Source organism: Glycine max, chromosome 2 (genome assembly GCF_000004515.6).
Source record: "Glycine max cultivar Williams 82 chromosome 2, Glycine_max_v4.0, whole genome shotgun sequence".
Classification (NCBI taxonomy): Eukaryota; Viridiplantae; Streptophyta; class Magnoliopsida; order Fabales; family Fabaceae; genus Glycine; species Glycine max.
Genome location: NC_016089.4, coordinates 1223661 through 1238754, shown reverse-complemented (window position 1 = coordinate 1238754; position 15094 = coordinate 1223661). Strand labels below are relative to the sequence as shown.

At 34.6% G+C, this 15094-nt stretch overlaps 2 protein-coding genes across 2 annotated transcripts; both read left to right on the top strand.

Annotated features, from left to right (window-relative positions):
• The first annotated feature begins 809 nt into the window (after positions 1-809).
• Positions 810-5213, top strand: LOC100499756 (uncharacterized). The gene is given in 9 exon segments (NM_001248659.2): positions 810-838; positions 945-1026; positions 1125-1205; positions 1745-1858; positions 1934-2035; positions 2469-2527; positions 4042-4144; positions 4857-4922; positions 5025-5213. Coding segments are annotated over 9 exon segments (714 nt in total). The 5' UTR covers positions 810-824; the 3' UTR covers positions 5118-5213.
• A 1809-nt stretch (positions 5214-7022) lies between these two features.
• LOC100799144 (BRCT domain-containing protein) lies at positions 7023-13653 on the top strand. Its single transcript, XM_003518800.4, has 10 exons — positions 7023-7223; positions 7333-7422; positions 7509-7613; positions 8222-8323; positions 8425-8509; positions 8614-8683; positions 8825-8869; positions 9478-12069; positions 12192-12408; positions 12924-13653. The coding sequence occupies exons 1-10, from the start codon at positions 7140-7142 to the stop codon at positions 13491-13493; spliced, it is 3960 nt and encodes a 1319-aa protein (XP_003518848.2). The 5' UTR covers positions 7023-7139; the 3' UTR covers positions 13494-13653.
• The last annotated feature ends 1441 nt before the right edge of the window (positions 13654-15094 follow it).

Here is a 15094-nt window from a genome sequence, read left to right as displayed (position 1 = left end):
ATATAAAAACAAAAATATTAAAAAGTTAAATTAAAATTAAAAAATATTTAACTTTTTCTAAATTAAAACAAAAAATCAAATGAAACAAATATTTAGGGGGGGGGTGTTTTTCACATATGAAGGCCACAAAAAAAAATTCCAAAGAATGTTTACACAGCGCTTTGGACACCCAACAATATAGTGAAAGGACTAAAATACCCTTTACCTTTTTTACGGGTCGACTATGATTCATATATATGATGTTTAATTGAATGATGTATTTAGATGTTTTTTAACAACAATTGATAAATAAATAAATTTGATATTTTTTTATACATGTAAATATTTATTAAACCTATGATTTTTATTTATAATTTATATATGTAAATAAATTAATTATTAGATAAAAAATAATCATCACAAATTTATTATGTAAATTTACATGTTCATTAAATATAAATTATAAATATTAGTATTATATATAATGATATTATTTATTTATAACATAATGTATCTATTAACTTAGTTGATTTGAGAGTCCTATTAATAATGCAGAAACGTAAGTTTTTGGACCATTAACAATTCATATTGTATCAACTGCCCAGTAAAGAAACCCAGATATGTATGGGCCGGGCCCAACTGTATATGGGCCAGTTGACCCATGCGACTTGAAATTTCATGATTTCATGGTCCCACCCACCTCCAAAATGAACAGAGGAGGAGAGAGAGAGTTTACACGGCAAGCCCCTTGAGCAAGAAAGCAAGCAAATTAGGCAGAGTGAGTGAGGAGCAAGCAAATAAAACCCAAACAAACGCTTCTCATTCTCTCTCTACTCGTTTTGAAGATGTTTCTCACAAGGTGAACTCCTCCCTCCCTCTTTTGCTGCAAAATTTGCATTTCCATTTAATTGAGGAACTGATTAGGGGTTTTCTGTTTGTTTAATTGCGTGAGTGAAATCTAACAGGACTGAGTATGACCGAGGAGTCAACACCTTTTCCCCCGAAGGACGTTTGTTTCAGGTTGAGTATGCAATCGAAGCCATCAAGGTTTGTCGCTTTCGTCCTTCATTGTTTCATCCGTCCGTCAGAATTTTGTTGGAGCTGTTGCATTCTAAATTCCCTTTTTGTTTGTAAATGGGTTGCAGCTGGGATCAACTGCGATTGGGTTGAAGACCAAAGAGGGTGTTGTCCTCGCAGTTGAAAAGCGCATCACTTCGCCGCTCCTGGTCCGTTTTTTTTTACTTTTTAATTTTGTTACTGATTTTTTAATAATCTCACTCTGACATTTATACTAATTTTTAACTATCAGTTTACAATTTGATGGAATTAACCAAGAAACTTGAGCAAAATATTGATCGCTAACACTTGACACATGTGCTTCACATAAAATTGATTTTTGGGGCCAAGCTGTTGGTTTTTGGACACACTTCTGAATTTTGATCGTTGGTGTTCATTTTAGATACAATGCGTTCTCTGCATATAGTCATATATTATGAAAAATAATGCTGTTCATTTTACTGTGATATTGTTCTGTACAGGTATTCTTCATTTTTGTTTTTGGGTGAGACGAGATCCTTTTTTTTTTTATCATTTATTGTCAGGTTGTCTTCTCTGCATACGATAAACGTCTAATATACTTATAACCACATTTATAGTTTATAATTTTATATGGCTTTTATTTGAGAGAAAGAAACACAATTATCTTGTACTGATTACTTTTGCTTTGCACTTTCATTGATTTGCTTGCATGAAACTTCCCTTTCAGGAGCCTAGTAGTGTTGAGAAAATTATGGAAATTGATGAGCACATAGGTTGTGCAATGAGTGGGTTGATTGCAGATGCTCGAACACTTGTTGAGCATGCACGGGTGGAAACTCAGGTATTGTTAACCTTATAGTATATTTTAGGTAGTTGATTAGCTAATGATTGACATATTTTGGTTTATTGTTCACAGAATCATAGGTTCTCCTATGGTGAGCCGATGACTGTTGAGTCCACCACCCAAGCTCTTTGTGATCTAGCCTTGCGTTTTGGTGAAGGTGATGAAGAATCCATGGTAAAGAACTTCTCAGCTTTGATATTTGTGTCTATTTTTGTTTGCTTGCTTTATGATGCTTCTATTTAGGAAAAATAATTTATAAACATTTCTTGCAAAGTTGCTTCTTATTTATGTATCTGCTAATTATACTGGTGTCTTACGTATTGCATTTGACGAATGTTGATTGGAAATATAAACAAGAGTTATTTACCTGAAAATTTCAGAACGCACAGATATCCTCATATTGCATCAATTATTGAATGTACAACATTTATAGTTTATAATTAAATGTGTAATTCATAGTATAAGATGCTTTTCAGACAGACTGGTTCAGTAGCATTTGCCTATAAACTGCTTTACTTTTGTACAAAATACTAAATGGCTGTGTTCTTGTCACAATAGACCATCATGTATGCATTTTAACATGTACCATATCTTTTCTCTTTGGCAGTCTCGCCCATTTGGAGTTTCTCTCCTCATTGCTGGCCATGATGAGAATGGACCTAGCTTGTAAGTATTTGTTCCATCTGTCAGGAAATGGCTACTTGTGGTTAGTGTGATGAAGTTGTTCTTTTGGCTCGTTTTCTGTGTTTGGCCAGTGATTACATTTAAATGTTTGTTTGCCTATGTTATAGAATTTAGGTGGGAAAGAGAAAGAAACAGAAAGATAGAGAAAGAAAGAGGGAAAAAGAGAAGGAAAGAAAGAAGAAACAGAATTGAGAGGATAGAAGGAAAGAGAAGAGAAACAGAGAGGTCAAGGAAATGTGCACTGCACTCTGTGATTATCATGCAGCCTGTCTAAAATACAACAGACTTGCCTTATTTGTAGACAGCTACCTAGCAGCCATACAATAACAGTAGCTGCCTAAAACTAACTAACGAACATCCTTTTCCTTTTATATTTACATAACAGTCTAAATCTATGATATTAGTGTTCGTTTTAAATTGATGTCATTATTCATAGTATATTATGCTTTTCTCTGGGGATTAGTGGAATTACAAAATAAAAAAGGAATTCTGGACATAAAGTATTTCAAGAACAATTAAAATTTTTGCTGATTGACCTTGACCATGATGAAAGGGGTTATTGAGTAATCACTTATTGACTTGATTAACTACTTGGGTATTGAATGGTTTCTAATTTGGGCATATTTTTTGCTAAGAATTCCTTTTCTTTAATTTCTGTCTTTTTTTCCAGTCCTTGAGGATAAGTCCTCTTCTGTCGTCCCTTAAAGCCTTTATAACTATTGTGAGTCAAAAGCTTAAAAAAAGTAATTTTAAGATTCTGAAAAATGTGAGTTTTTGTAGAGACTGTTTTAGAAGCTATTCACTGTAGTTTTGAAAAATAATATAAAATCTGATCGTTTTCAGATTCGATTTTTTTCCGAAAAAGCTTATGGCTTACCCAAACATGTTAAACATATTTCAAAAGCGATTTAAAAAAAAATCATAAAGAATGCACTGTATATTTTGCCGTCCTTTGTTGAAGGAAGTAGGAACTGTCATTTTCTGCAGTTATTTCATAGTCATGTAGTACTGTCTCACCTTATCACTCTTTTTACGGTTTAAAGAGAATGACATTTTAGGTTCAACAATGTATCTTTACCTTCTACTACCATTGATTTGTGGCATAAATTAATTTTGTGGTTCAGCTGTCTACCCTGCAAGTTTGACTTTCAATAAAGTATGCATTGGTGTTTTAGCTTCTGAATAAAGATCAGTTCATGATTGCAACTTGCAAGTTTTACTTTCTTAACCAGGAAACAATTGAGGGGTAGAGTGTAGGTCACTTACCTAAAAAGGTTTAAGGCTCTATTGTAAACACTTTTCATATTCATGTATGTCACAGACACACTAATGCAGATCATGAGTATTCTGTTTTTGTTGGTGCCTACTTCCTAGGCTTTATTGCTTCAGTCACTAGATGATATGTAGTTTTATATTGCTGCTGGTCTTGTTCCCATCCTTTTTCATTGGACTTCTGATGTGTTCACATTACTGAATTGAAACGTTCTAATTATCAGATACTACACTGATCCATCGGGCACATTTTGGCAATGCAATGCAAAAGCTATTGGTTCAGGGTCCGAAGGCGCAGACAGTTCTCTACAAGAACAATTCAACAAGGTATCAACAATTTAATATTGATTGTTTCAAAACCTTCTGTTTATAACTGTAAATTTATAGTTGATGGGTTTGGAAATCAGAAAAGAGTGAAAACATAAAGAAATGAGGAGACCTCATACTCATCACTCTTGGCAGGGCAGCTAGAGTAAAATGAAAACATGCTATACAATAATTACCCACAATTATAAATAATGTATGAAAGAGGTAATACTATTCAAATAATATATTCATTTTATCTGGAATCACAAAAATTAAACTTCACCTTACTTTTTATTTTACTTACTGAGAAGACAAAACAAACCATGCCATATGATCTGCAGAATTGTTTCTTTTATTTAATCCTATTTTCAATTCCTGTCTTACCATGTAAGTATACTTAACTGTTCATTTGATACTGGTCCCTTTTTTTCTACCTGTTTACATTTCTACGAAGCATAATGACTTTTGTGCAACTTTATGTTCACCATCTGTGTATTGTCTTGGAAAATGTTAAACTAGTCAAATTAATGCAATGCCAAATCTTCCTCAATTGTTTTGTCTATGCACTGCCAATGTTGCTCTGAAGGATTATCTCTCACTAGACGCTTCTTTTAGCTCCTTCAGAGTGTTTTAGTAATAATTGATTATTTTTCTAAAATTATGCCGAACCATAACGTGCTGTAAGATGACTTTTAAAACACTGCAATTTGGTGTTAATTAATATGTTGTGCAGGACCTAACCCTTCAAGAAGCCGAGACAATTGCTTTATCCATTTTGAAGCAAGTTATGGAAGAGAAGGTATGGATAAAATCTGATGCATGATCTGCGAATTAATTGATGCCCCGCCTAAATGGAATGGAAAATAAAAAATAATTGTTTCTTTTGTATTTTTCATCTTAGGTCACTCCCAACAACGTTGACATTGCCAAGGTGGCTCCAACATATCATCTTTATACCCCCTCTGAGGTGGAAGCTGTGATAAGCCGTCTATGATTTTCTTTTTCATGATTTTCTCTATTCAGCATTTCTTTCCTATTCTTCTTGCCTGTACGTCTTATTATTTAGTATTATGCGGGAACTTTTTTGGTGGATGATGCTGTGTTGTGCTACACTTGTGGCCAAGTTGTACACTGTATGAGATTCTGGTGTCATATTTGCTGCATTCAGTCTAGTTGAAATTGAGGACTAAAAAAGTTTCAATGGTTGGGAAAATCGAGAACTATTATCCGAATGGGGAGACAATGAAGGAAAAAAGAATTACACTACGATTTATATGCATTATGTATATGCCATTAAAAGAAATATGACTTATTTTTTACTGTTTTTTAATCCTTGAAGGCAAAGTAAATTGCTCACCATGGTCACATATGTCATTTTAAATATAGTTTGCGATTGGATATTTTTAAAAAAGAAATTATAATATCGGTTCCTGTTTTTTTTTTTTTTTGGGAATCTATTTATATTTAAAAATAAAAATCAAATTATAATAAAGTTTTAAAGATGTTTTTAATTGATTTTAAAAGAACATAAATTTTAAGTATTTTTGTTCTCTAGGTTTCCTCCTTTCTCTTCGTTTATTATTTTGCCCTAGATAATAAATGGAGGTATAATGGATCCGTTACTCCATGTTCATTTTTTTCCCTTCGTGAATTAAGAAAAGGCAAACTGGGTAAAGATTTTAAATTTACGGCACAGCTAGATTCAACGAGCAGAGAATACTTATTTTATTCATGTGAGGTAGGATGATTACATTTATGTTTCCATGGCAACACATAAGATTCTCTTGGCCGATCAATATGCCGTAATACTTTGATAGTACATTTCATAAATTGCAGACATTGTAGACTCTTTTTACTTGGCAATAAAACAAGCAAGTGGGAAGATAAGAACACTGGGATCCTCACTTATACAGCTCTTCACAAGAAGCTCACTTGTCTTTCATACAATTGGAAGCAGAAACTGAATCAGAGATCAATTTTACCTGCTAAGTACCAAGAGTGTATTGCTAAACTCCCGAACGACATTATATTGGCAAGGGAGGATAACCCCTGAATCATGCCTAACTTCTTATTCATGGCTGCAAGCTTTGGGTTTGACTTTGCAACCTCCACATTTTTTTATCACCCAACTTCCTCCCCAATATTATTTTCTCGCTCCACTTTATGCCTTTGGTTCATCATCTGCATCAGAACAACAAATGATCAAATTATAAACTATTACCACTAGAAACAATAAGTTTGGTAACTATAGACACTAACTGATTAATTAAACCTATTAAAAATATATTTTACGAAATAATTTAAAATTAATGGTCCGTAATAATTAATGTTGTTGTATATAATATTAAATTTTTTAATGTATATTTAATACACATATAAGTTTGCATAATTAATTTTGTAACAATTAATTTTGATCTAATAATATATTTTTTACATATATAAATTTTTATTAAACTTATTATTTTTATTTAAACTTCTAATTTTTATATGTAAAAAATACGTACATTAAAATTTTTATTATTATATAACAAAATTATTTATTTTTTAATATAATTAACCTATTAGTTTAAATTTCTGAGGTTAATTGAACTATATTTTGTTTAATATAAACTGGTCTAACTCAGTCGGAATTATTATAAAAAAAATATGCGGGATGTAGGAAAAAAAAATGACTGATGCCTTAACTCTCTCTATCTATCCAACTGGCGCTCATTGAATGAATAAACCGGTTTAGTTGACTTCCTTTCCTTCTGGAATATTCGGAACGGCCCAATCATGTATGGGCCAGATGAGCCCATTTGAGATTTCATGATTTCATCGTCCCGCCTCCAAAATCAAAACGAAGAAATAAATAAAAACTCCCTCGCTTTCTTTTTCTTTTATGCAAATACAACAAATAAATAAATTAAAAACCCTTCTACCCTCTTCCCGCTGCTTCTGGTTACCATATCAAGTCTTCCTCGACAAGCTTCTTTACCATTTCGCTGCCGGTGAATAGTAAAACCGTTCTCTTCAAATGATTGAAGCGACTTACTCATCGCGAATGTTTCGCGGTGTTCGTTTCGTTCTCCGTGGCTTCAATCCCGTCGCCGAAAATCAGGTTTCTCTTTCTTTCTCCCTCTCTCTCTCGTTTATTTCCTAATAGGGTTTCTCTTCTGGCGTGAAGCTTAATTTATTTATCCGATGAACTGCTGTTTGTTATTGTGTAGATCCGGTTCAAGCTTGTGAATGGCGGCGGAGTCGACGTAGGACAGTACGGTGGGAGTTGCACGCACGTCATTGTTGATAACATTGCTTATGTGAGCTCAATTCGATTCGCTCTTTCTTTAACGCTATCGTTGGCCTTGATTTTGAAGGGAGATAGAACTATTTGTTGTGTGTGTAGGACGATCCTGTGTGTGTTGCTGCTAGAAATGATCGGAAGACGGTTGTGACCGCATTGTGGGTTGAACACAGTGCTGATATTGGAATGCCTGTTGATGCTACTTCGGTTAGTTTGTTCTTACTTCTTCCATTCCCATAATTCGAGTGCCTTTAATTTTTTCTTATGAAATATTTTGAGTCTGTTTTGAACAACTTATTTTATAGTATAAGCACTTGTGCAAGTGTGTGATGGGGGAGAGATTATGAAAATAGGTAATGATGTATTCATAAACTGTTTTTTAGCTTATTTTAATAAGCTCTGAATAATAACTTGTGAAAATAATTTAACTCAATTTCTAGAAACAACTTATACACAATTCATAAGTACTTCTATATGATAGACATTTACTTTTATCCAAACATTTATTTTCACTTTGTACCATGTGTCAAATTTACATAGGGGGATAGACTTAGTTAGTTTCACATTATAAAAATTAAGATAGAAATTATTGAAGTTGCTTGCGGTTGAACAGATTTATGGATATATACACGAGACCAATTTGTTATTTTTTTAATTTTTTTTTTACATTCCGTGTCCAGAAATTTCTTGAACTTATTCGAGTCATTTTGTGAACCAGTGGTTGGTTTTATTGTTGTGCTTCTTTGTAGGATGAATTTATAGTAAATTAGTGATTTTACTCTCTAACCGAGAAAATTGTGTTTTCCACTTATCAGGTTATGTACAGACCTCTTAAAGACTTAGATGGAATACCAGGTGCAAAGGATTTGATAATGTGCTTGACTGGTTATCTACGTCAGGATCGGGATGACATTATGGTGAGCATCTGTTATACTTTATTTTGTTGATTTATTCCAGGAGTTTGTGCACATTCTTATGGAACTTTACTTGACTTCACCTTGTTTTACTACCTCTTCAGACAATGGTTGGCCTAATGGGTGCACAGTTTTCTAAGCCTTTGGTGGCAAACAAGGTTACTCATCTCATATGCTACAAATTTGAAGGTTTGTTTTGTTCTCTAAAATTTTGGCATGACAGTCAACTGCATGTGTATGCTATTTCATTTTGTTCGTTCATGGTGTTTTAAAATTTGACTTTTTCAATATAGGAGAGAAGTATGAGCTTGCCAACAAATTGGGCACAATAAAGCTAGTTAATCATCGTTGGTTGGAAGATTGGTACGTATCTCTTTTTCATGTTAACTTTACATAGATGTGATGGGAATGAATCTCATCTATTTGAGCCTTTTCATTTGACTTGTTGGAATTATATAAATTTCGAGTGCTCTTCAATTAAAGTGCTGCTGTTTATTTCTTCAGCTTGAAGGAATGGGTGCTTCTTCCCGAAGACAAATATAACAAGAGGTTAGGCACTGTACCGTATAAAAGTGCAAATATAATTTGGAATGCACTTTTTTCCACATCCTATCATGCAGCGCAAATGTGGCATTTCACGTATTATGACATAGAGGCTGAATGGGGGCAGTATTGTTCTTTATACGATTCCATGCTTATCACACACTCTTGTATATTTGGAGATTTCTACTATTTTGATTCATGTTATTGGATGACTTTGATAATTATTGTGGCTAATAATCTAAATGCAATATGCATAATGCACCTTCTGCTCATCCGTTCATGCATTCTTTGGGATCTCAACGTGATCTACACTCATGCACTGCAATGTTCACTATCGTATCACAAATAGGGGGGATTTATAAAGTTGCACTTTAAACTGACATAGAGGCATGTGGATGAATAATAGGCATACAATATGAAAGTTGAGAATGGAGATTATGTTCTTGTTTGAAATGCAAATTACTGTGATAGGCATTTTAGATTTTATTTGAATATGTGATAAAATCGCTTTTTTCCCCCTAAGATGACATAAACATTACTTGTTTATTTTCCCTTTGCTTTTGAAAGCTCTTATCCTTTCAATTAATTACTCAACCTTTTTTCCTTTTGAATAGTGGTTTTGAACTAGAGACGATGGTGGAAGAGGCTAAGGATTCTGAGGAAGAGGCTGAAGATTCTAAGCTGGGACAATCAGGGGGAAGAAATAGAAAACAAAGCCCCCTTGGTTCTAAAATTGGTATAGCTGCTACTCCTGGATTGTCGAAATCAGTAAGAGAGGCATCTAAGGCCTTACCAGATTCTACTGGTCTACAGGTCTTGCCAAATGTCAATAACGGTGAAAACTCTTTAACCATTCCAGGAAATAAGAGCAGACCTGATCAAGACTCGAGCTTTCATAATGTTGATGACTCTAAGATAAGCTATTGGGCTTCTGATGTTTCTAGACATTCTATATCATGTCAGTTACCTGACAAATATGTAAAGATCAGTGAGTCTAAGAATGCTGATTCTCCAAAGGCACCTGGCTGCCAGGATCTTGGCAATATGGGAAATACAAATTCGTCTGGTCAGAAGCCTGCTCTGCATGGCGACATCTCAGAGTCTAAGAAATTGACAAGTGACTTGAGAGCACCTTCTGCAAGTGCTGTTGGAGTTGCACATTCAAATGAAAAGCTTAGAACTGTGAGTTATTCTACGAAGAACCAAAACGGATTTACTCTCCCAAGGATCTTAGATGAAAGCTCAGGCAGAGAAGGCAACAACTGTGATAACAATAAGGTTAAAAGGGCTAGTAAGGGTGTCAAATCTATCAGTGTTGAAGTTTCTGGGAAAGGAAATGATTTTATTAAAGAAGATGAGCCAATTAGTTTATTGCCTCAAAAGAGGATAAATGAAGCTTCTTTTACTAAATTAAAATCGAGAAAGAAGACTTGTGTCCCGTCAGCAAATGGTAAATCTCAAGGATTAAAAGTGACATCTCAGGTTGATGAGCCACCTGAAGTCGATGACTATTTTTCTATAGGCAAAGATGGTATAAATAACTCAAACACTTGCTTAGTTTTGAAACCTTCAGGCTCTACCTCCAACTCACTGGCATTTGATGAGCTTTTTTCAAGAAATGCAAACCCAGAATCTGTTCAGTGTGATAATGTCTGTCAGAATTCACCAAAAACGGCTGTTCAGAGCTTAAGTGAATCTAAAATTAATGGCAAGCCTGATATCACAGATTCTGGAATGCAACAAGTTGATGGGGATGAAGCAGAGCAACATAATGTCACTAGAAATCTAGATTGTTCTTCTCTGGGAAACAAAAAGTCATGTAATGTGGAATCTGCTGGTTGTACTAAATTGGATTTAATCACTGAAGAAAGTAATAAACTGGTTAGAAACTCACCCCGAAAGAAGTCGGTTGCCAAGAGAAGTTTGGGTTCTAAACCTAAATTAGGTGCCACTGCTAAACAGAAAAAATCACTTTCCCTGACTAAAACTTCCCTGCAAGGTGAAGGTGTAACTTGTTCCAGTGGAAGCAAAGAGATTGCAACTTGTGATGCGAAGATGCATCAGGGATGTCCCAAAATCTTTGATGTTAATAAAACAACAGAGCAAGAAATTGTTGGTAAAAATGCAGAAGATGCTGGTGACAGAACTGAGTTTTTGGACGATGAAACCGAGGCTCCAGATGACAAATGTGAATATGAGTTAGGAATGGCCCTTGATGAAGACTTGGTTCATCTTTCAAAAAAGCCATATACAGCAAAAGAAGAGAAGTCAGAAGCAATCTGCCCTGCAACAAAATGTGAAGAGGCAATGCCTCCTAAGAAAGGCACAAATAAAACTGAAAAACAGAAAACATCTTCACTGCCAGTAAAGCATCAAGCAAGAAAAGGTTCTGCGGGTAAAGTCAAGGCCACAGTTAGTAAATATGCTGAAGATGATGGTGACAGAACTGAGCTTGTGAACGATGAAATTGAGGCCCCAGATGACAAATGTGAATACGAGTTACGAATGGCACTCAATGAAGAATCTCATCTTTCCAAAAAGTCAGATACAGCAACAGAAGAGAAGTCGGAAGTAATTTGCCCTGCAACAAAATGTGAAGAGACAATGCCTCCTAAGAAAGGCACAAAAAAAACTGAAAAACAGAAGCCATCTTCACTGGTAGTAAAGAATCAAGCAAGAAAATGTCCTGCTGGTAATGCCAAGGCAACAGTTGCCAAGGAATTATCGAAATCTAATATGGCAGTATCAGGGGAGAAGATTCCTAATGAGACTGGGCATGAGCCAGAGATAGAAACCATGGAAGAAATGTCCCTTCCTGATGATAAAAGTGACGAGTCAGCTGTTCAAAGAAATAAGTCAGAGAATTTTTCTGAAGAGAAGGAGAATAAGCCAATTGATGGAGAGCAGGGCAGAAGCAATGGTAATCCAACTATTAAATCTAGTGTAAGGCCAGCAAAGATCAAGTCTAAGAAATCGGGGCTCAATCCATCTATAACAGAATCTAACACGAGAGTAAAAACTGAAGCCGCATGTTTTATATTAAGTGGGCATCGTCTACAGAGAAAAGAGTTTCAACAAGTAATCAAGCGTTTAAAAGGAAGGGTTTGCCGGGATTCTCACCAGTGGTCATATCAGGCAACACACTTCATAGCTCCAGACCCCATACGCAGGACAGAGAAATTTTTTGCTGCTGCTGCATCAGGAAGGTATGCATAAACTAAAATAAAGCTCGTATAGCATGCCCCCTTCTAATAATTACAGCAGTGTAGTTTGCTTTCTTTTTTTATGTATTGCATATAAATACTCTTTAATCTCTGGTGGAATGCAGGTGGATTCTTAAAACTGATTTCCTAACTGCCAGTAGCCAGGCAGGAAAATTGTTGGCAGAGGAGCCTTATGAGTGGCACCAGAATGGTCTCAGTGAGGATGGCACAATCAATATGGAGGCTCCGAGAAAGTGGCGGTTGTTGAAAGAAAGAACAGGTCATGGAGCCTTCTATGGAATGCGTATTGTTGTGTACGGCGATTGCATTGCTCCACCTTTGGTATTTTTTTTAAAAATAATTCATTTCGTTTAATATTCTTTTACTACATGCCAATACTATCATGACCTTCATGTGAATTGTTATAGGCTTTAGGACTGGTCTTTATATTTTGATGCAACTTGATGTCCAAACATAAGGTAACTATGAATTGCAGAGATAATAATAAGATACATATATTGGACACAATGATTCTAAGAATATATATTTGTAAATGTTTTTGTATAAATATTTAGTTTATTAAGGTCCAATGTTTCTATATTTTTGCATATATTTATACACGTTTTTATGTTTCATATGTAATGAATTTTCATAACTTTCTAAAGGCTTAAATACTTTCAAGATAGGTATCTGTAAAGTATTCAAGAGTATCAATACCGGATATGGATACGTAAAGCAACTTAAAATAAAGATAATTCTTTGGTCATTAATGATAACGAGGTTCCAACCATTTCATCCGTGCTTTATAATTGTTGATGACATGTATGTACTTCTGATCCGACTCAACTGTTTTACAGGATACTCTGAAACGTGTCATCAAAGCTGGAGATGGAACAATATTAGCAACTTCTCCTCCTTATACCCGCTTCCTTGGTACCGGAATCGACTATGCTGTAGTTAGCCCTGGCATGCCACGTGTTGACACGTGGGTCCAAGAGTTCTTAAAACATGAGATACCTTGTGTTGTAGCGGACTACTTGGTTGAGTATGTTTGCAAGCCCGGGTTCTCCCTTGAGAGACATGTATTATATGGCAGTCATGCTTGGGCAGAGAAATCATTTGATAAACTTAAAAGCAAGGCAGAAGAGATTGTTGAAGAACTCGTTGCTCCTGAAGATTCCCGTGATGATGATATAATTTGCAAAGTATGTGGATCCCGGGATAGAGGAGATGTAATGCTGATTTGTGGTGATGAAAGTGGTTCCGTCGGGTGTGGAATCGGTACCCATATCGATTGCTGCGATCCTCCACTAACAGCTGTCCCTGAGGAGGATTGGTTTTGCCCAAAGTGCAGTAGCACCCGAAACTGCTCAAACAAACCCAGTAAAAGGAAAAAGACTGTCTTATCTTCATCCAAGTGTACGTAATATCATATTCCCTCCCCCTTTTGAGTCAGTCATCGTTTCATTTAGGGAACATACCTGAATTGTGCCAACATTATCCCTGGTCCCTAGATTAAAGTTGTAATAATAATAATAATAATTTTGTACAATCCTTAGTAATTAACAAAATAATGCTGATTTCAAACATTTTTTGCAAACGTTATTTATGGACTCAGGTGAATGGCAAGAGGTTTCTAATCTGTCTGGACTGAAGCTCCGCATTTATGGCAAAGGCATCACTAACTAAATCGAATGTAATACTAATAAAAAATATTAATAGAATAGAAATAGAACTGTCTTTTCATATAGATATTTCTTCAACACAACATAGGTCATCGAAATTTCATATAGATATCTCTTCAACACAACATAGGTTATCGAAATTTCTCTTGATAAATACTAAGATGTGTAAACAAAGGGATAAAACTGTGTTTTTTTTCCAATGATGTTCTGTGATAAAAAAAAAATTAACTTTATTTTTGTTAGAAAATGACACCAAAAGTACTCAAGAATATGTATTTAAGTTGTCTTATATAAATTAAAATAAAAACATGACAGGAAAAAGAATTTCTAAAACACTTTTAATATTGAATCCTTTGAGCAACTTGTTAAATAAGGTAATTGACTACATATAATTTAATTTGTGTAGTTTTAGAGGAAAGTGACTTCTAAACAAAAGAGAAAATAGTCAGTTCACATAAGTTGGACGGACGATAATGTTAAAAAATAACAAAAAAAAAGCAATATTATTATGAGTGGGATTGAATTGAATAGATATAAGTTGTTTGGATTTGGCTTCTCTAAAATGAGTTTAGAGGGTGCACTTTAGATAATGTCTAAATATTCATATTCTTATTTTGGAGCGTGCGTTTTGAATAATTTGAGATTTTATTTTTACCAGATAATGTCTCTAAATGGGATGGATAACAAAGGAATAGAAACAGTGAATTTTTTTTTTTTACCAGAAAAAAGAAAAACAAACAAACAAGGAAGCAAGAGTAGGTTTTTAGTTTAGTTAGTTTTTTTTTTTTTTTTTTGTTCTTCAGGTTCTACTAATTCTTAAATGAATTGGGAAATGTATTGGGCTTTGTTTAACTTTTCAACCTAAAACGAGTACGTCTTATCACAAAGCCCATCATTTTTTCATACGATTATTTATTCTTTTTCCATACGCTTTTTTAATGGGAAAGTACAAGAGCAATCAAGCAACCAAACCAATCCCCAGTACAAAGGCGTACTACAAGGCTTAAGGCACCCTACTTTTCCCCCTCCCACACCACTGAGTAATTCCAAAAAGCTTTGTTTGCTTATTACTAATTTCATGTTCATGGTACAACAATTCTCATGTTTCTTGCCCATAACAACTTTTCTTTGTTGAGGCAAATCTGATGTGTCTGGCGGATACGTAACATAACATGATCCTTTTTTATTGCATGTGTTGTGGTCTATCTGCCTTCAATGAGAACAATAAAGTCTAAATGAAATTTAAATGCATATGTCGTGGTCTACCTGTCCTTAATGATGGAACAGATACATATAGATTACTAGGGTACTATAAAACAATACACTATGGTACCCTCTATTCA

Excerpts from the sequence above, each read along its gene's own strand:
- LOC100799144 (XM_003518800.4), top strand. The coding sequence starts at position 7,140 with ATGATTGAAGCGACTTACTCATCGCGAATGTTTCGCGGTGTTCGTTTC. Across the intron at positions 7,614-8,221 it reads TGCCTGTTGATGCTACTTCG|GTTATGTACAGACCTCTTAA; the intron begins GTTAGTTTGTTC and ends TCCACTTATCAG. Across the intron at positions 8,510-8,613 it reads CATATGCTACAAATTTGAAG|GAGAGAAGTATGAGCTTGCC; the intron begins GTTTGTTTTGTT and ends TTTTCAATATAG.